At 38.8% G+C, this 27,842-nt stretch overlaps 1 protein-coding gene across 8 annotated transcripts in view; it reads right to left on the reverse strand.

The window, feature by feature from the left end:
- L3MBTL3 (L3MBTL histone methyl-lysine binding protein 3) overlaps positions 1 to 27,842 on the reverse strand; it is an 83,674-nt gene that overhangs the window by 36,774 nt on the left and 19,058 nt on the right. For all 8 annotated transcript variants that reach the window (XM_061378401.1, XM_061378400.1, XM_061378405.1 and 5 more), the window contains exons 3-11: positions 24,197 to 24,308; positions 20,605 to 20,764; positions 19,469 to 19,607; positions 18,101 to 18,185; positions 15,715 to 15,806; positions 12,558 to 12,662; positions 10,821 to 10,956; positions 6,304 to 6,395; positions 5,603 to 5,754 (exon numbers count right to left, since the gene is read on the reverse strand). In XM_061378401.1, coding sequence (XP_061234385.1) covers positions 5,603 to 5,754; positions 6,304 to 6,395; positions 10,821 to 10,956; positions 12,558 to 12,662; positions 15,715 to 15,806; positions 18,101 to 18,185; positions 19,469 to 19,607; positions 20,605 to 20,764; positions 24,197 to 24,308 — 1,073 coding nt within the window. The remainder of the gene's footprint in view (positions 1 to 5,602; positions 5,755 to 6,303; positions 6,396 to 10,820; positions 10,957 to 12,557; positions 12,663 to 15,714; positions 15,807 to 18,100; positions 18,186 to 19,468; positions 19,608 to 20,604; positions 20,765 to 24,196; positions 24,309 to 27,842) is intronic.

The raw sequence follows: 27,842 nt of genomic DNA on the forward strand, positions 1-27,842 counted from the left end.
TCCCTGTTCCAGCAAAAGCAGGTCATACAGTCTATCTTTACCTACTAATTTCACACAGCCTTTTAGCTTCTAACAGTCCATTTAGCAATAAAAAGCAGACATCGGTAGAAGTCACACACAGTTTAAAACAAAACTATTATGTTTTAATGTGTGTTATTTCATGGATATATTATCTAGTTTGGAAGAACAACAATGGTCTACCGCAAGACATGTCAGCTGGAATGCTAAAGACCACTCCGACTTTTCACAATCAATTTGACATGCCCCACAGCTTTTTATCTCCTTTCTTCCAAAACAGAAGGCAGATCACCTGACTCACATGCTTCATAAAACACAATGATCCATGAATTATGAGGATGCATGCTAGACCAAAAAAAGATTATCACCACCAGCTGGAGCTGAAGAATTTTGCACCTCCAAACCTACCTACCCTTGGGCCTCAACAGAGCACCACCACCTTCTACCAAACAGTGGAGACACACACATGCTCAACTAATAAAGCAAGATTGTAACATTCACACAAGTCATGACACTTGCTATCCATTCTTTTTGTAATGTCAGAACATCCAGAAAGAAAAACGTATCTATTACCTATACTGGAAACTGAAGCTAACTCAGGAAGCTCAACTGGAGCCAAAAGCAGCAGAGAGTGCCAGCTGAACCCTTAAAAGAGCCATGCAGAGGGACAGAACAAGCTGCAGTTCCACTGAGTTATCGGCAGTTTAACTACATCTTAAAGAAGAGAGCTACATGACATAAAAGCCCAGGAAGAAGCTCTGCAATAAGGAAAGCTGAGGGCAGCTAACAGCATGACCCCCTGGTACACGTACCACTCTGTATGAAAGGAATATACATGCAGTCCAACAACCCTTAAGTTACGGCACAAGAGCACGTCCCAGTGGAAGACTCAGGTATGGAAGACAACTTAGCGTTTTTTTATTGATTGCTTTCATCTGTCCTGTTAATTTCTCCCCCAGATCTGTTTCATATATACAACTTATTACATTCAGATCAAGAGAGATGGATAATAATGCTCATTGTTAAAAATTAATATTCAATTCTAGAAAAATATTTTCCCAAATAGGTCTTCACCTCAAGATCTAGACAGAAGTTTTATTTAGCAATCATCATTTTCTTTAAAATAAGCTGTATGTATTATACATATTTTCTGTTTTGAAATAACATCTGACATTCCCTTTTGGGGAAATAAACCTTTTGCTATTTTGTTTTTTTACTTTATTAACTGTAGATATAACCTGCAATGAAAATGTTACCTATTAAAACCTGTTCATACACACATGCATTTTACCCATAAATAATAGTATACCCTCAAGAATGCTACTTATACAACTTCTTGATTGTGACGTGTCAGTCATCTAACTATAAAGACTGAGTGTGCCCTCAGCAAGTTTGCCCATGACACCAAGCTGTGTGGTTCGGTTGATACGCTGGAGGGAAGGAATGCCATCCAGAGGGACCTTGACACGCTTGTGAGGTGGGCTGATGCCAACCTCATGAAGTTTAACCATGACAAGTGCAAGGCCCTACACATGGGTCAGAGCAATCCCAGGCACAGCTACAGGCTGGGCAGAGAAGAGATTCAGAGCAGCCCTGTGGAGAAGGACTTGGGGGTGTTCGTCAATGAGAAAATGAACATGAGCCAGCTTCAGTGTGTGCTCACAGCCCAGAAAGCCAACCGTATCCTGGGCTGCATCAAAAGGAGTGTGACCAGCAGGTCAAAGGAGGTGATCCTGCCCCTCTACTCTGCTCTTGTGAGACCTCACGTGGAGTACTGTGTGCAGTTCTGGTGTCCTCAACATAAAAAGGACATGGAACTGTTGGAAGCAGTCCAGAGGAGGGCCATGAGGATAATCAGGGGACTGGAGCACCTCCTGTAGGAAGATAGAGTGAGAAAGTTGGGGCTGTTCAGCCTGGAGAAGAGAAGGCTGCATGGAGCCTTTCCAGTATCTGAAGGGGGCCTATAGCGATGCCAGAGAGGGACTCTTCATTAGGGACTGTAGTGACAGGACAAGGGGTAACTGGTTTAAACTTAAACAGGGGAAGTTTAGATTGGATATAAGGAGGAAATTCTTTCCTGTTAGGGAGGTGAGGCACTGGAATGGGTTGCCCAGGGAGGTTGTGAATGCTCGATCCCTGGCAGTATTCAAGGCCAGGTTGGACGAAGCCTTGGGTTGTATGGTTTAGTGTGAGGTGTCCCTGCCCATGGCAGGGGGGTTGGAACTTGATGATCTTAAGGTCCTTTCCAACCCTAACTATTCTATGATTCTGTGATAAAATGAGTAAAACATAGAAACCATTCTGCAGCCCCATCTAGTGCATAACTGAGAATACTTCATCACTGACAAGTATAAAATTGGTATTATTTTAGGTCAGAACTTCCCAAAACATGGCCCATGAGATTATTCGTCTAGAGGTGCTATAGTAAACCACATTAACATATTTTCCATTTAAAGTCTAATAAGACAGGAGCATGGTGATTTGCATGACATTTTAGAGCTTTAGGGTCAGATAACAGTCCATTACCCATTTAAACAGTTAAAAGCATGCACTATGTCTCATGGATCTTCAAGACTGTTTTACCTTCTTTTTAACATAATATAACCACTCGAAAACCATTGTTCCTCTTAAATGAGAGAGTGGAACAAAGCTGATTACCTCAAAAAATAAACAAGCAGAGCACGACTTTTTAGGACTTGGCTGCTAGCAAAGTAGCAAATGCTGGTGGAAAGTATAACTGGCCTCTTAGTCCCACACCAAAATCCAGTCTTGTTCCAAAACTTATACAGATTAGAAAATGGTTCAGAAAATCAAAAGCTGATTCGTCTTCACAACGCACCTTAAAAATTTTTCTATGCAAGACAGGAACAGAATGGTGAGTGAAGCAAGCTCTCTGACCCAGTGAGTTTGGGCTGCACCACGTCCAGCACATGCGTCTCTCCACCTCTCCTGTGGGCAAGCAGCAACAAGCCCAAAGATTCCCAAATGCTATTTCCAGACCCAGAGAACCGTAAGAAAAATTGGAAAGTCCACTAAGAGGGAATGTCTTTGGCTCTCAAAAAAAGTATTGTTACAGCAAAAAGATGGGACAGATGGAAAAGACCTGATAGCTTGTATCAAGTAAAAAATTTCCTTCCTGAAGGAGTCTTAAATTTCACAATCTTGTTCACTTTTATCCCTCTAAAAGCTACTGCCAAAGGACAATTTAATGGGATTTATAATGCCCAGAAAGTATCACCACCATGCATTAAAGTGTGGTAATGACTAATTCTAGCCAGGGTACTTATTTTCAACCATTAATATATTTTCCAATACCCTGGGGAAAGTCAATAAGAGTTATCTATCTTCAGGCTGAAAGCATGACACCTAAAAATGCTTAGTTGATAACAATAATTTCTGTTGCTTGAAGTCCAGTAAAATCAGTCAACCGTCTTTTAGTTATCCAGAAAGAGGAAAAAATATTTAACCTCAATGAAAATGCTCAATCTACTCAAACTAACTAAATCACAGAATGTATATGGAAAAACAAAAAGTACTTGTTTGAAAATAACTGAGTACGTAGACTACATCATTTCTCCTTCATTATAATTCTGAAATTGAAACTTATATGCAGGCACAGGGAAACTGTGAGGCTTTGCTCTGAGTAATCCCAGAAGAACTTTTCATTTTTAGTTACAGACACCAGTTGGTATATGTGAAACTTATGCACATAAGGTATTTTAAGGCCCCTACAAACCTGGCATCTAAAATTAAAAGTGTGTGATACATTCAGGATGCATTTCCAGGCTTTCTTTTTGTTGGACATTCAACCATTGGTTTTATTTGCCATTCAAAAGAACCCCATTTTCTTTCCCTCCTCTATTCAGTCCTGTTTTCAATCACAGCAATGCAGAGGCAGGTCATGCCACTCAGAATTTAATTTCAACGCACAGTATTTCCAGCAGCATTTTCTTGCTCCTTTGAGAAAGGTATTTTACAATTTCATCAAAAGAACAAATCTTCAGCTTGGCTTCAGTATAAATACAACTCCAGTGATTTCTCAAACACCTATACATTTTCCACTTCAATCTTCCCTCATCCTTCATAGAATACTATGACTACAAAAACGTGAAGCCTGGTTATGTACTTTAAAAGTGCTTTCCCCTCTTCTGAGAGGATTGAAGGACAAAATCGTGTTGACATGGGAATATTAACAAGCCTGAAATATAGTGTATGTCTGCTACACAACAGTGCAATGTTTTAGAGATACCTATGCTACCATGGAACAAACTACAGGTTATATTGCATTATTGTTTCCCCTAAAAGCCTTGCCTAACTTTTGTTTTCATTATTACCTACTGGCATAAACAGTTATTAGTGAACATTCAAATACCAGGAAATTCAGAATACCTTTTCCCAGTCCCCAGTTTCCTGCTGCTTTGTAGAAGAAATCTATGTTCTATGTTACTTCTTAATGGAAATAATCACTTATCTTTCTGGTCTCTGACTCAAATGGCCAATTATCTTGATATTCAGTTCTTGACTTCAGAGAAATGCCTTTTCACCACTGCTTCAATAATTTAGCTCTCCTACAGCTTATTTGTCATGTAGCTCATACAATTATTATTTCAAGATATAGACTCACAAAGTTTTGAAGTTACATAGCAGTTTCACATCATCCTCATTGATGTAGTGCCTAAAGCAGTTATCAAATACAGATGAAGAAAACTTTCTTCATTTATTTTTACAGGTTTGGCTATACAATTAAGTTGCCACTACCAAACCCAAGATGCAGACTTACAATATTCTACCTGTTCTGCAGTATCTTAGTCTTTAAAGAACGTAAGATATATTACTTTGCTCTAAATGATCTGTCAAGAACCAAGTGCAAATACAAACCTGCACTGTGACAGCGAAAGCATGAACTTCCTTCAATATCTTTATGCTCATAGTATGTCCTGTTCCTTCCACTGACTTTTCTTTATAGATACACAAAGCCCTTCCACCTTACAACATGCAGAAACATCATCTCTAACACAAATCAGGATAACAGGATCCCAGTTTTCACAGGAACGTAGAACACAAGAGACAAACCAGATTTTGCTACTACAAATGCCTACAGTATGCCTTCCTACTACAGACGCCATACAGAAGACGGTTACCTTTCAGTCTGAATAATGTCAGTGGATCAAGAACCTTAGGAAAAAAAATGCAGCCCTTCTTTGAGTTTACAATATGTAAACCTAACTCCAAGTACAGTTAGTCACATTATCATGGTGTTTATTCTTCACTAAAGCTATCAATTTCAGAGATACTAACTAATTAAAAAAGATACTCTGCAATTCCTAAAAATTAATCCACAGCTCCAGATGTAACAGCACATGCAAATACTCATTTAGCACAATCTTGAATTTTTTTATTTGCGACCTGACATGGGAAATTTGATTCCTCCAGTTGGCCACATACACTGGTGGCCATGATCCCAAATCTAGCAAAGTTGGTATGGTAACTGTACCGACAGTATGGAAGGTATCACAGAAAATAGTGCTTAAAGCTATCACATTTCTGATATGTCTCAGTAAGGTACAAAACAAAAACGTCATACCAGTAGTCATAACTCTCATCCCAGTTGTCAAAATGAACCAGAAAACGATTGTCCACCATGTCTGTTACCGTAGCAACACAAATGAAAGTCGGGTTCTTCTTGTCTACAGCTTCCAGCTTCATCCCCACTCGAAATCCCGACGGAATCACTGTCTACATACAGAAAGAGTTTTAATTGAAAATAGATACTATAAATCCATAAATCACCTCTGTGTCCACAATCAATATATTCATGTCACTTCTAAGGTTCACAATTAGCTGCCCCAACAGAGTTGCAGCAACCTAATTAGCTGACAAGACAGATGCTTAAACACAGAGCCTCATGGTTTCTGAAATAAAAAAGCCCTAAACAATGTGGTTAAAATTAAATGTGTTGGGTTTAACTCTTAGATACTCCCTCTGGAAGACTGTGCTTGTTCCACAACATTATGGTGCAAGACACAGTACTAACAACAAGTCTTAAATTTCATTTAATATACCATTTCTGTATGTGCCAGATCAGATATTTAAACGGACTAGTAAAAACTTAATGAATCAGAACTGCAGAGGTGAAGTGCAGGTTGTTATTGTATGTGTTGTAAACATTTTTATCTTAAATTTCAGGTTTCAAGTCTGCCACTACTAAAATGTGCTGCAAATCTGTACCACACACATGAGCGTACTAGCAATTTTCCATGCCATTAGTAATAAGTGAGTACTTACTGCATTCTGGTTTTCAAACAGTGATTTAGGAGCAGCTTGAGCTTTGCATGCCTTTAGGTATGAGGGCCAGCTGAATTCTTCTTCCTTATATCCTAAACGAGGATCATAAAAGAGGGGCAAAAAATGACAGGCATGAAACACGAGGTGCATGAAGGTGATCTGATCATAACTGAATAAATTATTTTCCCCATCCAGTTCTGAACTGCTTCTTAAAATTTCAAAACTGAAAAGACTATGTGAAACTAACTATTTATTCTAATTTTATATGACTATGTTGGGGAAAGTTACTTTAAAACTACCTATTAATTCTGCCCCAATATAAACTCAGTGAGTCTCTGAGGGAGCGCCAATTTGGATTATTTGAAATTTTAGCAGGACACACTTTACAGGAACTTCTAGAGTTCAGAAGAAAGTTGACAAAGCTTTTCTATTTTTATTTGGTAAATAAGGATGTTTTATTTACCAAATATCTGGTATTACACAGCGGAATCATATTCTTTAGGGTTGGCTGAGCTTCCTTACCAAAATGTCAAGATTTCTTTAAACTAACTGAAACTAAACTAAACTCTGTCTTCTTGAGCTGAACATTATTAATTTCTTATAGTCGTCTAGGACTTTAATTTGAACTGCTTAATTTTCATCTGGGAGGAAGATTAGTCATATGAACAAAACTCTAGGACAGAACTCAGGAGACTTCAGTTTGGCTTTGGTATCACATCCAAAACAAGCCCTTTCTACTTTCTTAAGGAAAAAATAAGATATTTGTAATATATTGAACTGCATAAAGTTCGTTCAAGTTATACTGAACTGCATAAGGTAATTCACAAGGAACAGTTTGTACTTCTAATCTATAAAACAATCCTAAGAGTTGGAAGCAAACAGTCTTCCTCCTGTGTTCTCCTGTTAAGTAATAGTTACAGAAACATCTACTTTAGTTCCTAAGTTACAATGCAGTAAAACAAGACCAAAAGCACAAGGAACTTCAGTGACTGACTGCTTTTTCTGAAATGTGTCAACCTCTTGAGTATTTGAAGTGTTACTCAAATATGCCAGAGACATATTTGTGTCATATTTGCTCTGTTTAACCTTTGGAGAACCTCATACTTTCCAAGGAACTGCAAGTAAGGAATCTTTCACCTTCTCTGCATCTGGCTTTCCCACTTATCATTTTAAATATTAGCCAATATACATTAACCTCTAAGTCCATACAACAGTATTTTTCTTTATACTTCAATTGCCTCGTCTTGATACACTACAGCTGTAGATCAACTGCAACCATTTTTAAAGGAATGTGGTATCGAGGTTTTAATTTTCCCTTTGTAATTTTAGAGGATATTCAGATCTGACTCAAAGTTCACAGGCGACACCACAAAACTCCCACCTACTGCACATGTAATGAGATCAGGTACTCATACTGAGTCAATGTCCATGAAAAAAAATTGCTTCCGTAGACCCTGAAACAGTTTCTGGACAAGCAGCTCTTTCTGTTGCTAAGTGAGATAGGGAGATCTCTAGCTCCTACCTCATCTCTCAAAAAGAGACAAAGGTGAATTTGATTTAGTCACTGTAGAAACAGAGTCAATGCAATTTTTTACTTTGGGACCTTTGGTGACAGTTAGTTTTCAAGGCTCTTCCACTCCCTGCTAACTGCAGAAGACCATGCAGCCTCTGCTGTACCAAATTCTCCCTTTTGCATCCATATGATTCTTGGCCAATTCAGGCAAATCCAGTATTATCACAGCAGAGCCCGTGATAATTCTAGGAACACACACACAGCCATTCCCTCTCTGCAGGTCTCACCCACATGAGACAGAAATGTGACCTGTGCACACAGAACAAACAGCATCCTGAAACACCATCTTTTTTTCCTTCCATGAAGCCCAGTTCAGTTTTGCTGCTTCACTCTGTGTGCCTGCTGGCAGCCCAGCAACAGCCGCCTGTTGCCTCTGCTGCCACAGGGATGGGAGACATCCTGCTGCAAGGTACCAAGACTTACCCATCCTTTCCATTTTAATAAACAATAGAGATATCTATCAGAAAACATCTAGAATAATATTCTTCCATTCTCATATCCCTCTCACCACCCACAGTCCTTTCCCATGACAATAAAATAGCCTCAGAACACTCACCAGGAAAGATCAATTTATGCCTGTTTGGAAAGTTACCCACTTTCAACCCACTCAGAAAACCAGGAGTCAGTTACTGAGCCCCCAAACACCCCTGAGCATACACAACCACTCCTGTGAAGCAGGACACTTCTGTCCAAGCTTGCAGGAATGATTAACCAGGGCCACACTGCACAGAAAAGCAGTCAGGATTCTCTGCTCCTTTCTCAGGCCACCAGGTTCCAGACTGTTTGCGGTTTATACCATGAAGGTCATAAATTTGAATTATATCTGGAAAATGAATGGCTACTAATGCAAACCTTTGAGTTCTTCTCTGAAGTGGTATTTTATATAAGATATGGTGCCCTATGTCATAACTAGCATAATTTTAGCGTCCATATGATTTGCACTGAGCACTAAAGAGAAACCATTAAAATGTTATACCACAGAGAAATCTAAGTAATCCGTTCAACCCAATAAAAACACACAAGAAGCCCCAACAACCTAAGACCAGCATGTTCTCCATCCCTTTGGAATAACAGAACTCCACAAATATCAGTAAAACTAGAAAAAATATGTATAACTAGTGAACAGCTGTTTGCCCTCAGCCTCCTTCCAAAACATGACTCTTCAATACTGCTTGTTCTTTCATCCCATATGCAAGGTAAGCTTGTACTGGGCCAATTGAAGAAATCCCCTAAGTACAAAAGTAGGTTTTGCATTCAAACCGTACCTCATCAATGCTAAAACTGTTTACCACAGAGGTGAAGCAACAGCCAAACCATGCAAGGGGGACAGTATTTTGCAGGTTTTAGATAAAACTATCAGCGCACAATCTTGCTATTCAGAGTCAAGAATATGACTTGGAGATAGTACATGACTGTGCAGGATAACAACCAGATTTCTCACAATCACCTTCATATACCCCCCTAACTTGTCTCCCTCAACATCTCTGACAGGCTCCATGACTTTCCTAAGTGAAAGACCACATTCACTACTTCAGTATGCTGAAAAAATAAACAGAAAAGAACATTCTTCCCACCAGCTTAAAATTAGAAGAGAAACTAATGAAACTTTTCATAAAAGTGACTCAGAGAAAGTCAGTAACTTTCCTACAGCAGCAGTAATTCACGGTTAACAAAAGATGAAGCTTTCTAAAACAAACATTTAAGATGGAAAAGATTATATAGAACTTCCTAAGCATGCTATTAATAACATCAGTACTCTACAACTGGGGACTACCCATTTGCTACATATAACTTACTACTTCAGTGGAGGCTAACCTTTTGCGAATTTCTAATTTATGCTCAAGAAACTGATATTCCTACACAGTTATGCAGAACTGTGCCTTAAGGAAAACTCCCGCACAGGGGTGGCAGCACTGAGCACTCCCTGCCCTGTAGCCAGAGTTGAGCTCACAGAGTGCTCATGAGCAGCACACACTCAGTCATATTCCTCCAAGGCTCAGCTGGAAAATGCCATGTTCTGCCACAATGGCAGGCGCCATAACTCTACCACTACCAGTGGTTTTACCCTTGCTTTTCACACTTGAGTGCTTACATCCAGTTTTATAATCCTCCGTAACACATCCTCTTGAATCTGTACACTCATAATTTTGCAACCCTTCTAAACCACATTATTCTACCTTCACTGCGTACATCAAAACACCACATTCATCTGTTTCTCACTCTCCTCTCTTTAGGATTTGCTCCCTTCATCCCCACATATTCCCTTCCCTGTTTCAAAAGGGAGCCCATTCATTCCTTTTTCATGGTACAGTTCAGTGCAAATGCCCTCCATCTGCCAAAATTAAAGAGTTACATGAGCAAATGACGTATTTGAACACCTGCACACCATTTAAATAAGCTATGTACAAATTACACTTTCAGGCTTGTAGTCTTCCCCTTTTTTCTCCATCCTTATCTGTTCATTCCTCTTTTCACCTCTATTTCAAGCTTACTCTTTTTGGAAAGAGCTCAATCTTTATTAGTGTGTGCCAACACATGTACAATAATGACGATCGGTATCTAGTAATGCAAATGTCCTAAGACTTTCCACTAGAAGATTCTCAGCTGCCTGTGAGATGTCAATTTAAGCATATATGTCACCAGAAAGCTGCCATTTTACTTGCAATAAACATTCATCTGGGGTCTAGGTTTACTGCTTAACTTTCTTTCCTAATGCCTTATGAGTGACTCTTAACAGTTCATTTTCTTTTCTATGAATTTCCACCAAACAAAAAAGGTAGGATTTGAACCTTCAGATTTTAAAAAAGACTTAGAGAGTTTAATTTGCCACATTCAAATACTCTGACTAAACTGAAACACTTCTCCCAAAAACAAAAATTACAGTACTATGCAGACAGACTTAATCAGAACTATGAGAAACACACACATTTCAATTAAACTATACCTTTCGGTGGATGAAGCTTGTGACCTGTTTTCTCACACCATCCAACAGGATGAATGTCTGAAGAATCAGCATTCACCCAGAAATCATAACAGTCTGGATATCCATCAAAATGGAGCCGTATTCTGTAGCCACAAACCTAAAAGCAAGAATGTACAACATAAAACACGGTGGTTTAAAATGTTTGCCCTTCACACAAAAGCTTCTGTTCAAGTATTACGTATAACAATAGTGAGTTTTCAGTCAGCCTTTTACTTCTGCTAAAACCAATACTGGATAAATCAATTCATTTGATTAAAAGAAAAGAATAAAAATGCAAAGGTATTCTCAGTCCAAGTGCCTCCTCTTCCGGTAAAAAGAATTAACTAAAAGCTGGATGTTGACATTACTGTCTAAAAACTTGAAAACTGTTCAACCCAACATCAAAACAAAGCAGAAACCTAACAGAAAAACATTAATACATCCAATACAGTCATGGACAAAGCACAAATAACGATGCTCTCAAGCTATCCCAATTAATATCCAAGGGAACACTCAGCAATAACTATGATCAACAGGCTCTCCAGAGAGATACTGAGAACGCTAAAGATGAGAAATGAGTGGAGGTATCACCCAGAACCTTCATAATTTCAAGAAGTAATAAGTTAACCACTGAGAATGAGAGAAAAACAGGACAAAAATTCTCTGCACAAAAATTCTCCATATCTTCCTGAGTTATGAGAGTCACCAGTGAAAATCTCTTGACATCAAGGTCACCCTGTTTTGTATTTCAATTATTCCCTGACATAACTTTCAGTTTGCCATCTCAGAGTTCTCTGGAATCCAGGTCACTCATCTACTGACATAACATCCGCAAGAAAATGTAACAGACATCTGCAGAAATGGGATACGACTATGGGCCATGAAGAGATCCAGAAATGGGAACACAAAAGCCTAGGCTATTAAAATATAAACTGCAAAACTGGTGTTGCCTAGAATACAGTGACATAGTACCTATCTACTCCTGTTTTAATTCTAATTTTAATTTTAATGTTTCCCTGTTTTAATTCACAAAACAAAACCAAAACAGGATCCTTGGTTAAACTATGTAAAAACTAATGTAAGGTATGTTTGACAGGCACATAAAATGTAACTGAAAAACAGGTTCCATTTATACTCCTAAAAGCAAAGAAGCTACCCCTGAGAAAAAATATTTCATAAAGCGTAGCAAAACCACAAACTGCATTTATATTGTATACTGTTTATATTGTATACTAACTTGTAGAAGTTGCCAATACAGGCTATTTTGGAGGCCATCAGCCTGGAAAAATTATCACAACTGCAATACAAGAAAGTGCCTGGTATTTATATCAGTGAAAGCAGCAACTGCAAATACTATCAAATGTCTATAAACCTACTATATATCAGTTGTCAACTTATGTTTTTCCTGCTTACTTTGTCTTTTAAATATAGATCTAAACTACAAGACTACAGAAAAATCATACACCATCCAACTAGTGTAACGCTGTTTCTTCTAGCTGCTTCTGTTAAATACACGTAAACAGTCACTGCTGTATGGCATTGGATAGTCTTTACATGCCTGTCAGGTAAATTTAATGCAGCATTATTAAGTTAAAAAACATTTTCCCACATACAATTTCTGTCTGCTTGTTAGGGTTGAATGAGCTCTTTCAGCTACTGCTGGTTTGGTTCAGTCTCTCCTGTAATTGCACACCATGGCTGCTCGCAGCCTCTACTTACCTCAGCCACTGTGAGAACACAGTATATCGACTGGTGCTCAGGATCCACACCCTCCAGCTTCATCCCTACTTTGAAACCATTTTTGTTGTATGGGAAAGACTGATACTATAATGGAAAAGAACAGTTTCAATACTTCTGAAACTATAAAAGAGAAAGAGTATCTTTACAAGGAAAAGAACAATGATTCTTATTCATAAATCACTGTAAAGTAAGTTTTGTATTTTTAAAAACACACAGTGGAAAAGAGAGAATGATTGTTTAAAAACCACCTTGATACCAGAATGACTTAAAACTTGAGAGTACGTAAGAAAATTATAAAAAATTAGCAAAAAGGTTAATTAAGGGAAAGAAGATTACATGATTTACCCTCAGCTTTTTTCACTAGTTGTCAATAAAACATTTTAACAATGTAATTATTGATTTTTCAGCCTGCTCAGTAACATTTTGACACCTTTCTGTCATCTTTCCTATTATAATAATGATGATGCTCTAGTTTGCCTTTTAATTTCCACATCTCAGGATATGAAAAATGAGCTGTTTGGCAGAAATATGAAACACTGTTTGCATATAGGGATGGCCTCTTTGATGACATTTTCCCCTTTATATGTTGAGTCCACATTATCTAGTTTTTCAGGAATACATTTGCATCACAGGAACACACCTACCCTTGTAACCCATTACAACAAACCCAGAGGAATATCTTTCAAAGAAAATAAAGTGAAAACAAGGCTAAGCAGAACAGTTTTTTCAATTGGAAGGCATCAGCATCCCATGTATCATGCTCCCTGCCCTCTGCCTAAATTGGAGGGATTATCAGAAAAATGACTAAAACTGAAGAGAGTTTCTTTCCACAGGTTAACAAATTCACAGCCAGTTTTATGTTCCAAATGGTTACAGCAAAATATGGGAGAAGCATCTTATGTGCCACTCCTTCCTTCTGCTCCTGCCTAAAAGCTATGCATGCTCCCTAGCCATCTGCAGTACCGCTGCAGTCGATGGAAAGAGACAAGTACCAAGGCAGGTACTCAGAGAGGTCCCTACTCAGAAGGAAGCAAACCCATTATCACACATGTATTTCCTAAAATTTAAGAACGAATCAATCACTATTCTTTTCATTATCAAATCTAAAACTTCTAAGGCAACACAATCTATTTCTGTTACAGCAAAATAACAGGCAACTTTTAGAAGACTGGTAACTTTAACAGTCTTCAAGAGATTTCAGTTTTGTGCATTATTCTCAGTACATCACCCAAGCTAAAGCTATGGCAAACTTAGTAATCACACATTACCTTCACAAGAAACATTTAAAGATACTTTGCAGTCAGCAAATGAGGAGATGTCAAACTGAGGATCACAAATGCTTATGTATGGTGCAAGAACATAAACAAACCCCAAAAGATTACATGAGGGGAGCTGCGGATTGAAAAATCAAAATTCAGCGGTCGATAATTTTTTTACTGAAGCAGAAACAGCTTGTCAGTCACAGCCTAGAAATAACCCTAAGATTTAAGTACCAAGAAATGGCAAGGACTCCTACCCTGACCATTCCTAATTAAGGATATGAAAAAACACAATGAAAAGTACTGCTTTTGAACTGGAAAAATAGAGAAAAAATAAGAATAATGCTCACAATCCAAATGGGAAACAATGATTCAAAATCAGTGGTAATGTTTGGGTTTGGTTTTTTTTTTTGTTGTTTGTTTGTTGGTTGGTTTTGGGTTTTTTTTGCAGGGTTTTTGTGTTTTGTTTTTTTTTTGGTGGGGGGTGGGGGTGGGGTTTGTTTTATTTTGCTTTGGTTTTTTTAACTTTCCTGTTCCTGTGGCTTGTTTGTGCATCTGTAAAAAATTACATGGACACTTCTGAGTGTTATTAACAATTCTCTCCACACTTTAAATACTGCACACTACATAATACCCTAGAGTTACCCAGGGGCTAAAGAATTTAAAACAAAATATGAAATAATATGCACTGAATGGGAAAGGTACAATGTGGAGAAAAATAAAGGAAACAGTACATCATCATGTAACTTCAGACTTTACCACTACAGTGCCCAGAAAGGCTGATATATGCCTGTGTGCCACCAAGAGCATTTCATGGAACTTCAGAGAGGCAGAGCAACGCTTTGTAAACCTACCTTCCAGATAGAGACATTACATATCCAGATTCTTTTTCTTGTTAAATTTTCAACCAGCAAATAGCACAGGGGTATGTAACGCAGGATGGTAAGCTAATTGTCTTTCTTGCACTTACAAATCTATGGACTCTACACTGCTATCCCAGTTCTTTATTTTTGTATGTCAGTAATGTCTAATAGCACCAATTAAAGGTCAGCACCACATGCACATGTAAACTGAAAAGCTAATCTCTGCACAAAAGATTTAACAGTTGAAGCATAAAGCAAACTAGGAAATGGATACAAGAAACAGACTACAAGTTTGAACAGAGTTATCAATAAATAATACTGGATATACATATCAGAAGTACAGCCGCTGAGACACGTTCATATGTTTTGCCAGGTTTTGCAAGACAGGAGAACAGAATGGAAGCTGTGAGAATTTGTGTACAGAATTCTCTTCCAAGCAAGAGAGGCTGCACTAGAGAAAGCACTGAAATGACAAATGACAAAGACTACCATAGCCAGCAAAGGACAAGCAAGAGATGATGAAGTGACATCCAATCAGACGGCAGACAAATGGAAACAAGCCAAATCAGTATCTAATGTAATAAGCAGAAGCTGCAAAAAGACAGGTAATATAATCAAAGCAACAAGCCAAAAGATTACCTTTGTACCACCTTTCTAAATATGTTCAAAGAGAATGATATGAAATAAAAAAATGACGGTATATTATTATTAGATGCTTAGCTTCAGAAATTACAAGGAAAGGCTAGAATCTGCAGATTTTGGAAAAGCATCTGCTTTCTGCAGTCTCAGCTGACAGCATTCATCTGCAACTACAGAATTCTCTGAAAAAGTAAAGAAAGATAACTAATTTCACATGTTCCAACTATCTTGACAATTGCTGATGGATACCATTATTTTAATCATGTAGAGTTTTCCCCAAGGAATTTTAAAATCTCCAAATTAGTTCTTTTAATTATTTCCTAGAAATTTCATGATCTTAGGTAGCTGCCTGACTTAAACTTTAGAATGTCGTACCTCTTTAAAAAGCTTAGTAGGTACTGCAATAGCTTTTTCTTCCTCCAGATAGGATGCCCAACACCATGCTTGCCTTCCTTTAGAGGGTATAGCTGTAAAGAAGCACACAACAGCAAAGGAATTCTGTAGTTGTTACTTCCAAAGAAAAACAAAACAAAAAACCCTAAACAACACTTCAAAGTTTATAATACACCTATCTCAAATCTACATTTTTTTAAATGCATTCATGAAGTTTCTCAGTACTTATTTCTAGGAAATAAGTAGCTCTGTAGGTTTAACAGCACCTGGAACACAAAGGTTCCTGGTTTGCATAGAAAGATTTCCAGCAACAGAAATTTGATTACTAGTAAGAAAAAGGTCTTTCAGGTGACAAGAACAACTTACAAAGTCTTGCCCCCTGTCCTTTTTACCTTATTGCTCATAAGAAGCATTAAGATACACGATTTGCCAATGTGTCAAAAGATCAGTTAAACTCACAAAGTAGCTCAATATTTTACTTTTATTTTTTCCTGAGAATTTCTTTGCCAGGAAAGCATTTGTAAATGGATGGAACTTGTGACATGTTGGGTTTTTTTTTGATCACAGTTGAAATACTTGATTCTTTAACCCTATTCAGAATGCTTCTAACCTACTCCATCTTTGTAGTTTGATGGTTCTGGGTGGAAAGGCAATGATTTAACAGTAATTCCTCCAAGCCATCAAAACTGTCACCAGTGCTTTCTTCCCCCCATCATGTTATTACCACATGACAACAATCTCCAGTTTCAGGTTTGCTTGTATAGTATGAATACCCACATACACTTGCTGTAATACTGGTTACAGTCTACCTTAATACTGTCACATCAGTGAATAACAGTTTTTAGGCCTTGAAAATAAGGAACTAAGTACATTAGCAAAAGCCAAGAACTTCAAAACCAGATGGTTTGTGAGACTAGCATGTATGTATTTACTTTCAAACACCTCCACCCTGCTCTACTGATCTTTACCTAAGATTCTGCCTCTGCACATGCAGCTTAGCATTTCTGGCCATAAGCTTATGCTGCCAGGAGGATTCTTCACAGTCTGCATTATGATTTTGGATCGATCCTGATCGTGGACTACTCAAAAGAGAAGTCCCTTAAGTAACAGTCTGGCTAAGTACTTTTATAATTAAACATGAAGCATAACAGTGCCAAACTCTCCTGAAGAAAGCTGATAATGTAACCAAAAGATAGCAAAATTCAGAATGACAGCGATCGCGCAACACTATTAAAGCACATTCATCTTATTTTACCTGTGATTTACCCAGGTTTTATCTACGCCATTTAAAAGATGTGTTGCTCAGCACAACACAGTTATGTGCTTGGTTCTGAATATAAATTGGTCTTTTATTCCAAATCTCTTGTGCTGAACTGACATTTTCCCAAATAAAAACAAACAGAAGAAATCTGTACAGGTGGACAGCAGTGATTTCCATAGAGCATCAGCTTTGTGCTTGCGTCTCACAAGCTTCTTATCACACCTCAGCTCTGGAAACAACTGTAGAAATAATATTTTATTTCAGGAGTAATTCTATCTCAGGGGGAGATCTTCCATAACTTTTATGTGTTGCATCTTCAATCAGTATTTCATCTGCCTAGTGTGCAGCAGAGTTGTTTGGAGCTCTGTGATGATTAGTGGCCCAGCAACTTCTGGTAATGGCTCCCAGTCTACCATAAGAAACACTTTGCAGGGCAAGATGTAGGTTTGTGTTTGGTGTACCACTGAGGTATAATAGCTACTGATTCTCTCATTCTTCCTAAAAGTATCTATCAGCTTGAAAAAACTGCACTCATTTAAAATATGTTTTATTATGCCGCTTGATGCAGTGTATGTCCCTTTGGACTGATTACAGCAATTATTCCTAAACAGTTCCACTAATGTGTCTCCTTCCAGCACATACGGCAGATACAAAATTGATCCCCAAGGAAAGAAAAGTAAACTTTCACTTCTACTTTAATACATGTCTTTCAACATCTGGGAACTCAATGGGCCTGATTCCCTTTAATATTGACACTGTTTAGAAGGATGAAAAAAATCTCTAAAATGTATATCAATTACACTTACACTCACTATATCCTCCTCCATGCTGTCAAAGGTATATAAACTGGTTCTTTGTAAAAGGTAATCAATCTCCAAGTGATGGGGTTTTTCACTACAATTCTCTCGGCTCTTGCAATTTTTCAGTCCTTAAAACTTAATTGCTATAAGTAACACTACTGCTCTCTTTTCACAGAACTGAACTGGAAAAAAAGAGTATTCAATAGGGAATACAAATTCAGTCAAACAACGCTGGCAATTCACAATAAGAGATGGATACTACCTAAAGAATTGATAGCTGAGATTTTTATTTTGTAATCTAACTTACTTTGCTTCAAAACTGTTATTTCCCCTTTTCTTTTTCTCCTGGCTCTCTGTGAGACTCTCAAGATCCTTCCTTCAGGTTTGTCTTCCTAAATTAAAAAAAAGAATATAGTAACATCATTAGTTCAGAAGTCTAGTACAGTAAAGTGAAGACATCCAAGGTTTAACTATGACTTCATTTAAATGGCTACTGACATAGCTCTCTGCTGTTTCGAACAAACCTACAGATATCTAATAAAAGCTAAGCAAGCCATCAGTGACAAATCACAGCAAACACAATGAAAATGACAGAGGACTCTCAACTCCACCTCTCAGCCAGCCAGCCTTGTCTATACCAGGAACAGATCACAAAGCCTGCAGCAGGCCTTACTGCACCAGAGATAAATAGCAGTATCTTTGGTATGTTCATGCTGCCAAAAAAATTTAAAGGAAAACCTCTTACAGCTTTAGTCTGTTCTTTTCAAATGTACAATTGCTTTACTAACTATAAAATGGCACTGATCCTTTTTATTTATTTCACTGTTTGTGTATTAACAGTTTTGTTAACTGCTGAATAGATGAAGAGAATAAGTAACCATTTAGGAAGGCAGACACATGGAGGCAACAGAAGTATCCCCTGACTTTTGCCTAAGATACTGCTATACAGACAGCTACAAATTCCCTTTCAACAACCCAACCGTCTTCAGCCTTTTGACAACTTGGCACTTCTAGAGCTCTCCCCTTCTCCCTCAAAACTGTGCTCCTCCCAGCAGTATCAGAGCTACCGGGAAGAAAACAAATACTGCAGAAAAACAAACATTATGGGAAGATACTGTAATAAGTTAATTCTAAAATGAAGAATAAACCCAAAAGGAAAAAAACCAGAAGGTACCCCAGAAGACATTATACTAACATAAACCAGAATCAAATCTTTATCCACAATTTTCTAAGGCAAATTACGCTTAGAAAATCAAAACTATTCTCTTCTTAACTGCAATGTAGCTTTCTTTGTAAATAAATTATTGGTCTGTAGTCATTTATTTATGTGCAGAGTGACAAAGTGACAGGTGTTGGCAAATATGTACTCCTATTTTTCTATGCTGAACATATAACAAGTCTAGGTTAGTATCATTTTTCCTTTAAATTATTTTTGTTGTTTTCTAAATAAAGGAAGGAAAAGAGTTCAAAACCAGCTCTTATCAGTTCATTGTCAATAACTACAATTTACAGATGAGGCATAACTAAATTGGTAAGTGAATCAACTAGTTACTGTGGTGCTGACAGAGTGATACCATCACTTCTCTTTGTAGACTGATGACATTACTGACATTGCAATATAAGGCAAAACTCCCACTGAAATACATGCAGGAAAGGGTTTATGAAGCATACTAACAGTTTCATCAGGATTCTCTTTCTTCTCCCCATTATCCCTGGACTCTTCTCTGAGAGGTAACTTTGCTTTTCTTTTCCGAATGCCTTTGGAATCATCTTCCCCATTGCATTCCACACTGGGCTTTTCCTCCTTTGGTTCTCTATTACAAGAGTAACACAATGACACAAAGCCAATATTATTTCACTTCTCATATTCATAAAAAAGCGAACAGCAAGTAAATCTGAAGGTCAAGTTGGTCCCAGAGTATTATACCAAATATATTCTTAGAAATGCTACTGGAAATTACATCTGCCAGATGAACTAATCTGAAAGACACAATAGCAACTGCAAAAAGAAAGCTGTCAGCTTACATGGAACAAGTTCTGCATGTTTTAAACAATGTGTTTTTTCCCATGTACCATAAAGTCTCATGGAGAAGCAAACTGTGAAATGCTCAGGACTGCAGGGCAGCTTACAGACAGGAAAGCAAAGGTAATTGTTAAGACTGACAAATCCAATTGGAGAAAGTTGGTATGTGATGTACAAATTGCTAAACATGCAATCAGAACAGAAAACTTTGAAGCAATCAGTTTATTTCAAAAACTTCAAAGCAATTTAGCAATTAGCTAAAAATGAAGGAAAATGCAGAAAAAAATCATAGATGTTAAAAACTGCCATAATGCAGTAATATATAATACAAAACAGACACACTAAGACAGCCTCCTTTTATGATGAGATGAACTACCTAAAAGGAACTGAGAAACTACAGTATGTCCATGTTTTCACTCACTGTCATCTATAACATAGCTCTTGCACTTAATTATATTTAAGTTACCACATCAACCATCTCATTACTGATTATCTTAATTCTCATGAATATGAAACAGGGTAGGAGTCTGACACTGATTCATGCATCCCATAGACTGTTTTACCGCTTGCATCTGACAGTAGAACACAGCACACTGAGCAGAAAAGACTGCCTTTAACATCACTGTTAGACAAAACCAAATACTGTTAAAGCATTTACCTAAAAAACAGTGGAAGAACATTAGAAACCAAAGCAAATTCACCAAAATGTGCCTGCTTAATATCTCCCTTCGATTTCATGCTGCATTTATGTCAAATTCTTTGTTTCTATACATTATAAAAGTACCTACTTGTTTTTTACTTGCTGGGCACATTTCTGGCTGCAAAACTTTCCTTCGGAAACAAATTCTTCTATGGTACCATAGTGGTAACAGTTTTCACAGAAAACAAGTCCATCCATTTTTGCAGTTTCCTTCAACCTTGTGGGGATCCCTGTCTTTTCTGAAAAGGCTGTACAATGAAAAAAAATAACTTCACTTAGGTAGAGGTGACACACTTCCAAACACCCTCAGCAGGCCTTGCCAAGCAAACAGGAAAACAAAAGTCACACCACTCTTGTTAGAACTAAGAACTGGGAGTTAGGGTCTGTACGGGATCCGTATTCCTGACAAGCAAACTGGGTTTTCATATTGCAAAACAAGAGAGACGAATCCACCAATTTCATGCTTCTGCAGTCAGTGAAACATTGACACTGCTTGATGTGACTACTTGTGGAAGGAGTGAATTTTGTGACAGGCACCATCACTGCATGGAACCCATCATCTCACCTCCTGCTGACCTGCCTCATTTTTGACCTCTATAAAAGGTTATTTGGGAAAAAGATTTGGGGGGGAATTATCTTTCAATATGTGAACTTATTTCTGGAAGTAAATCACTGACTAAATCTACAGTCCCTCAGAGCAGTAGCCTTTGCTCAACCTGCCTGACACCCACAAGAATTAAAAAAAAAATCATTGATTTGTAACAATATTTTTTTCAAATACAAAGTTACTCATCCTAAGATACAGTTTCTCCACAAGAGGTGTGTAGACTGAGAGACTGCGTTTCTTTCACTCAAAGGCGAGTATGAAGCACTGTAAAATTCTCCAGCTTCTGTACCAGGGCACTGACTTTGCATCCCCCAAAAGGCAAACTTCAAGTCATAAACTCTTTCTTTTGCTTGAGCATCTCAAATGAACTCATCTGTGCAGACTATCTCCACTAGAAGAATGTATCATTTATTGTTTTATTTTCACTCCAGCATCATTAGTGGTTCAAAACAACCATTTCCTCTCACAATGGAAAATTTCAGAAACAGTTTTTACTTTTGGAGAGCATTAAATTCATCAAGAACAGTGTAAGGCAGGAGTAGAATGCTTACTTGGCATATTTATGTGTCCATAAACATACTTTAATTCAATATTAGCATTATTTGTTTGGGGTTTTTTAGGTTTTCCAGACCAGAGGTGATAGGGAAATCCTGCCTGACCCATTTGGTGGCCTTTTATGATGGGGCTACAGAACTGATGGACAGGGGTAGAGCAGTTGATGTCATCTACCTGGACTTGTATAAAGGGTTCGACACTGTCCCACACAACATACTTGTCTCTAAATTGGAGAGACACCAATTTGATGAACGGACCACTCAGTGGATAAAGAACTGGCTGGAGGGCCGCACACAAAGAGCTGTGGTCAATGGCTCAATGTCCAGCTGGAGACCAGTAATGAGTGGTGTCCCTCAGGGATCGGTGTTGGGACCAGTCTTGTTCAACATCTTTGTCGCTGACATGGACAGTGGGATTGAGTGCGCCCTCAGCAAGTTTGCCGATGACACCAAGCTGTGTGGTTCGGTTGATACGCTGGAGGGAAGGAATGCCATCCAGAGGGACCTTGACACGCTTGTGAGGTGGGCTGGTGCCAACCTCATGAAGTTTAACCATGACAAGTGCAAGGTCCTACACCTGGGTCAGAGCAATCCCAGGCACAGCTACAGGCTGGGCAGAGAAGAGATTCAGAGCAGCCCTGCGGAGAAGGACTTGGGGGTGCTGGTCGATAAGAAACTTAACATGAGCTGGCTTCAGTGTGCGCTTGCAGCCCAGAAAGCCAACCGTATCCTGGGCTGCACCAAAAGGACCATGACCAGCAGTTCAAAGGAGGGGATCCTGCCCCCTTTATTTTGCTCTCGTGAGACCTCACTTGGAGTATTGTGTGCAGTTCTGGTGTCCTGAACATAAAAAGGACATGGATCTGTTGGAACAAGTCCAGAGGAGGGCCACAAGGATGATCAGGGGACTGGAGCACCTCCTGTATGAAGACAGGCTGAGAAAGTTGGGGCTGTTCAGCCTGGAAAAGAGAAGGCTGCATGGAGACCTCATAGCAGCCTTCCAGTATCTGAAGGGGGCATATAGGGATGCTGGGGATGGACTCTTCATTAGGGACTGTAGTGATAGGACAAGGGGTAATGGGTTAAAACTTAAACAGGGGAAGTTTAGATTGGATATAAGGAGGAAATTCTTTCCTGTAAGGGTGGTGAGGCACTGGAATAGGTTGCCCAAGGAGGTTGTGAATGCTCCATCCCTGGCAGTGTTCAAGGCCAGGTTGGATGAGGCCTTGGGTGATATGGTTTAGAGCAAGGTGTCCCTGCCCATGCCAGGGGGGCTGGAACTTGATGATCTTAAGGTCCTTTCCAACCCTAACTATTCTATGGTTCTATGATAATAGTTGTGCACTTTAATGCAATTAACTCTGACCTCTCAATCTAAGGAGAGAACCTGTTTTGCCCTATGTTATCACACTGTTGCTACTCTCATCACATATTTGAATCTTGAATAACTGTCACTGCCTTGGACACAAACTGACAGAACAGAGCAGCTGTTTTCCAAAGCTGAAGACCTCACAGCTGAGGTCCAAACTACTTTCCCACTGGTGTAAATGTTTTGCCTATTCACAAAAGACAAGACTTGATGGTGGAAAAGTAGCAAAACTATCACCGACTTTGCTTATCATGTTTATACTGATAATTATTAAATCAAAATTTTAAAGTCTGCTTTTCAAAGACCTTACAGAATGTGTATTTTAAAAGCAAATTGGTAAAATACAGTGTCAAGAAGGAAAAACCAGGTAGTTGTAAGTAGTCACAAAACCAGTTGTGATATTCTCTTTCACACTACTTCTTCATTACTGGAATCAGAGTATCAAGATTTCCAGAACTGATGACCATGTAAAACCAGCTGCCTTTGAATAAAAAAGTTGTTCCCTTAAATCAGTATTTTAAATCCAGGAAATACCTTATTTGGCAGACAGATACTACAACTATTAAAATTTTCTTATTCAAGCTAAACATAAATGATTACTACACACTAATTTTAATACTGTAAAAAAGCATAGTCAGGAGGAGCAAGGCAAGAGTGCAAACATACATTGACATCAGTGGTAGCAGCTGAGCAGCAGCCAGCATCATGCAAAGGAAGTTTACAGTACACAGTATTTCAGTCACAAATGAACTGTAGGCAGTTAGTAAAGTCTGTGGGCAGACTGGTGAACTGGTTCAACAAAAATAACTTCTGAAAAATTCTCAGTAATTTAAAGTAAGAAATTGACTATTTTGTAAATCTGAGAGAGGGGGAAAAAACAATCCTAAGCTTAGAAAAAGAGATGGCGGCAACTGAAGTTCAGATGTTTAACAGTGGAATTACTTCCTTGAAACTTAAAATATATTTCTTTTCATACTTATTACCACCCCAAGAAACAAGTGAAATCAGAGGTCCCCTGTGCATTAGAGCAAATAAGGTTGGGTTTGTCTGTTGTTTGTTTTGGGTTTTTTTTGCAGGGCAACCTTTAAAGAAAACCTGATATATTAAAATACAGTCTGGCACAGAAAATGCCTATCACCTCTTAACTGACCTTCTTGAGCAGTTGGAACCATCCAGGTAGTGGTAGCAGTTGCCTTTTTAACACTTTCCATCTCAGTTTCATCTGTAATCACTTCCAGGGCCCCAAATTCATTCACTCTAAACTGTAAGAAAAAAACAAATGCCATAGAAAATAGTAAAAATTTACTAATACACTCTTTTGACATCTTCTTCTATTCACCCAGATAATTTTTACAGAGTGTCCTTACCATATTACCTAATGTCTATGTGTATCTGCTTATCCCCAAGGAACTGGAAACAAGCCTTCCTTGTTTCTATCAAGCAAAATGCAAAATCATTTTGTTCTCTAAAAATATTAATCTGGAATAGATAATGCTATAAAGTGCCCCCACATGCACACACAATAATCCAAAAATCAATAACAGAATTTCATGGGAAAATCTCCTAACTGTATGCTTTTCATTGCCAGCAAAACAACACACTCCACACTGAGTACTTTTGTCAAGGAAAAGGGAACTGGATGTCAGATACAAATGCTTCACAGAGTACAGAAATTTCAGGATCCTCTGAAAAGACAGTACTTCTCTGCTGTAAAGTGCACATAAATAAACATCTCAAGGCAGTTTATGAGCTGTTTAATTACATGCTGAACGTGGTATTACTGTCAGCCAGAAGCAAGGCTCAACAATACCCCACATGCTGTGCTGCTTACACAGGAGCACCAGGAGTTATAGCCATTCTGCTGCCAGCAGAAAACCATATTCCAAATGCTGTAATGATTACAGCACTACCAGATGAAAATAAACGTCAGCTTTCCAGTCACTATGTTGTTTGCAGGCCCAGCTAGTTACACATGTTGAACTCGAGGCAGCATTCTGCCCCTGATTGCCTCTTCTGAACATTGAAGGGGTATCCCTCTGAGCTTTGACACAGAGGACACATCTCTAGAAGTGTGATGCTGTCACTAATGGAGATCAACAAGAATAATTACACCTGAGAGTCTTCTCAAAGCTCCACAGCACCCACCTGTGAGAATATTCCTTAGGGGCAATAGCATGAAGCAAATTTCTATTTCTCTGGTCAGAGAACTTCACCTGGGCAAAATGAGAAGGGGAACAATTGCCTGGCACTTTGCTCACCTTCTCTGTGCCTCCAGAGGCTGCAGGATGAATTGGACCCTGCTAAGGTATAGTACTGAAAATAAGGCATTCTGACTGAAAGCAAAGCTAAGCCCCATGTGTATATACCAGAACAGTGTGCTTTCGTTAATGCAGTCCTTCCAACTTCAGCATTTGTGAAAAACTGCTGGCTCCTAAGGAATGTGAACTAAGCTGAGGGGAGGGAGAGGAAGGAGGACCTCACACAGTCTTCTGCAGCCAAGATTTTTACTTGTGATGACAATGCTCGGAACAGGTATGCAAGTGTGGGTAAACTGTTGATACATCCATCTGGACTGAAAGTCCAGTTCAGCCTTGAACTGAAGGCAGCAACACCATATGCTCGTACTCGTTTGTGGGCAATCATGCTGTTCCACCCAAAGAATAGCAGTTACCATTCAGAAGAGGATCTTAGACCTTATATCCAATCTTAGATTATAATCTAGTATATAAGGAGGAAATTCTTTCCTGTTACGGTGGTGAGGCACTGGAATGGGTTGCCCAAGGAGGTTGTGAATGCTCCATCCCTGGCAGTGTTCAAGGCCAGGTTGGATGAGGCCTTGGGTGATATGGTTTAGAGCAAGGTGTCCCTGCCCATGGCAGGGGGGTTGGAACTTGATGATCATAAGGTCCTTTCCAACCCTAACTATTCTATGATTCTATGATTCTATGATTTGTGTCTTATAGTTGACTTACATACCCAGCATGGTTCCTACTTTGGTTATGCTCATATTTGCTATTTATTTACACTCACTTTTGTTGTTGGTGCTTCGCTGCCGCTGGAATAAGTGGATGTCAGAAGGAAAACCTTCACTGCTTCCAAAGGCTGTAGCTGCAAGAGCTGGATAAGCAAATGGGCTGCGAGCACAGACTAAAACATGGCACTGCAGCCTACCAACTGACAGGCCACATTGAGATTAATAACTGGCTTCTGGAAACACTTGCCTGCACCTTCATACATAATCAGCCAGAACATGTGTACACCAAAGGTATTTCTAAGCAGTCCAATTAATACCTATGATATTTCTGTATGATCTGGTGGATGTCCAGCCCTGACACTATACGTATGTTCCCCCCTCACTGTGGCCTCCTGTGGTATGCAAGGATGTCACCCTGGCTACTGCAGTGACCTACTAGCCCTTCTCGCTTCAGATGACTGACTGACAGGCATCAAACATGATGAAAGCCTTATGATTGCAGGGAAGCCTGCTCACAGCTACCCTTTCACTGAAGGGTGTTCATGGCAGCAAGAGCCAAACCATTAAGGAAGCAGCTCTTTAACAGCTGGGCTACCACACCAAGGTGGGTGCAGCAATGGAGAACAACCAGTCAGTACTGCCTTAGCAGGCAGGAGAACATAACCACATGGCAGCATGCTGCCTCATCTGACCTCTGTATCTCCTGCTTTTGCCCACAGCCTCCACTTTATCAGTGTCAGAGGCCTCCAGCTCCTGTTTGGACACAGACTTGAAGGAGATATGTCTGCTTTCGTTTATTGCTTTCCTAATTAAAGCTTTAGCATTACTGTGCATGCTGAGCTCTCCATAGCTGAACAGAAAAATGCCTCAGACCTGGGAAGTGGGACTCTGGTTTTAGCTGGTGAGGAAAAGCAATGAAACCCTTGTGACAGAGGTTAATTGCTTAAAACCAGGATAAGTAGATGTACAGAGCAGCATGCTGCACAAAGCTATCACATGGTGAGAGCTGTCTGAGCAATGTGCCAGCTACTGTCTACTGTTGGAAAAATGACAAAAGGGAGCTACAGTAATGGTAGTTTACATTTCTATGAAAAAAAATTAGCACTTTTGTAAGCTTATTCTATTTAGAAAGTAAGGAAAAAAAAAAAAAAGGTAAGGTTCTCTCATAATGTTTCTTCTATTTTTGGTGACCCAAGCCAAAATATATTAACAGCGATCCTCCCATATATTTCCCCTAGGTGTCTTGACAGTCTGGAGGTTTGCAGCAGGTGATACAGAGGGAAGAAAGTAGTGACATTGAGCTAACTTCTGAGGATGGATCCATAGCTTTCTGAGAAATAAAAATTTGGGTTTAAATCACAGAACTCCTTAAGTAAATGTGTAAATTTGCACTGGATACAGGGATTTTCTTTAAACCTGTCTTCATTAAGGCAAACAGTAAAATTCCCTTTGATGGAAACAAATTCAGGCCATTATCAAATAATTTTAAAATGATCTCACAAAAAAAACCCTGATTTTTGTCACTTCAGTGTTTAAAAGACAGTAAACTATAAAGCTTGTTGGGTATGAATTTAATCCACTTGACTTTTGTCAAATACTTGTTTGCAAATTTTAAGTAACCTCTTAAGAAGATAATTTTCTATGCCACCCAATTAAGCCAATGGTCTTTTAACACAAATATATCATCAACTGAGCTGGAAGGATGAATCTAACTGTTAGTGAGTTAAGTATACAACACAAATTTACTTAGCTGCCTTGTTTAAAAGTTTCCACGAGGACCAAAAGAGAATTAAACAGTAACTTCCACCTAAACATCATTAGA

This window comes from Neopsephotus bourkii, unplaced genomic scaffold, assembly GCF_033783945.1.
Source record: "Neopsephotus bourkii isolate Nb327-2 ecotype Australia unplaced genomic scaffold, CSIRO-AGI_Nbou_v1 NB_1765, whole genome shotgun sequence".
In the NCBI taxonomy this organism is placed as follows: Eukaryota; Metazoa; Chordata; class Aves; order Psittaciformes; family Psittacidae; genus Neopsephotus; species Neopsephotus bourkii.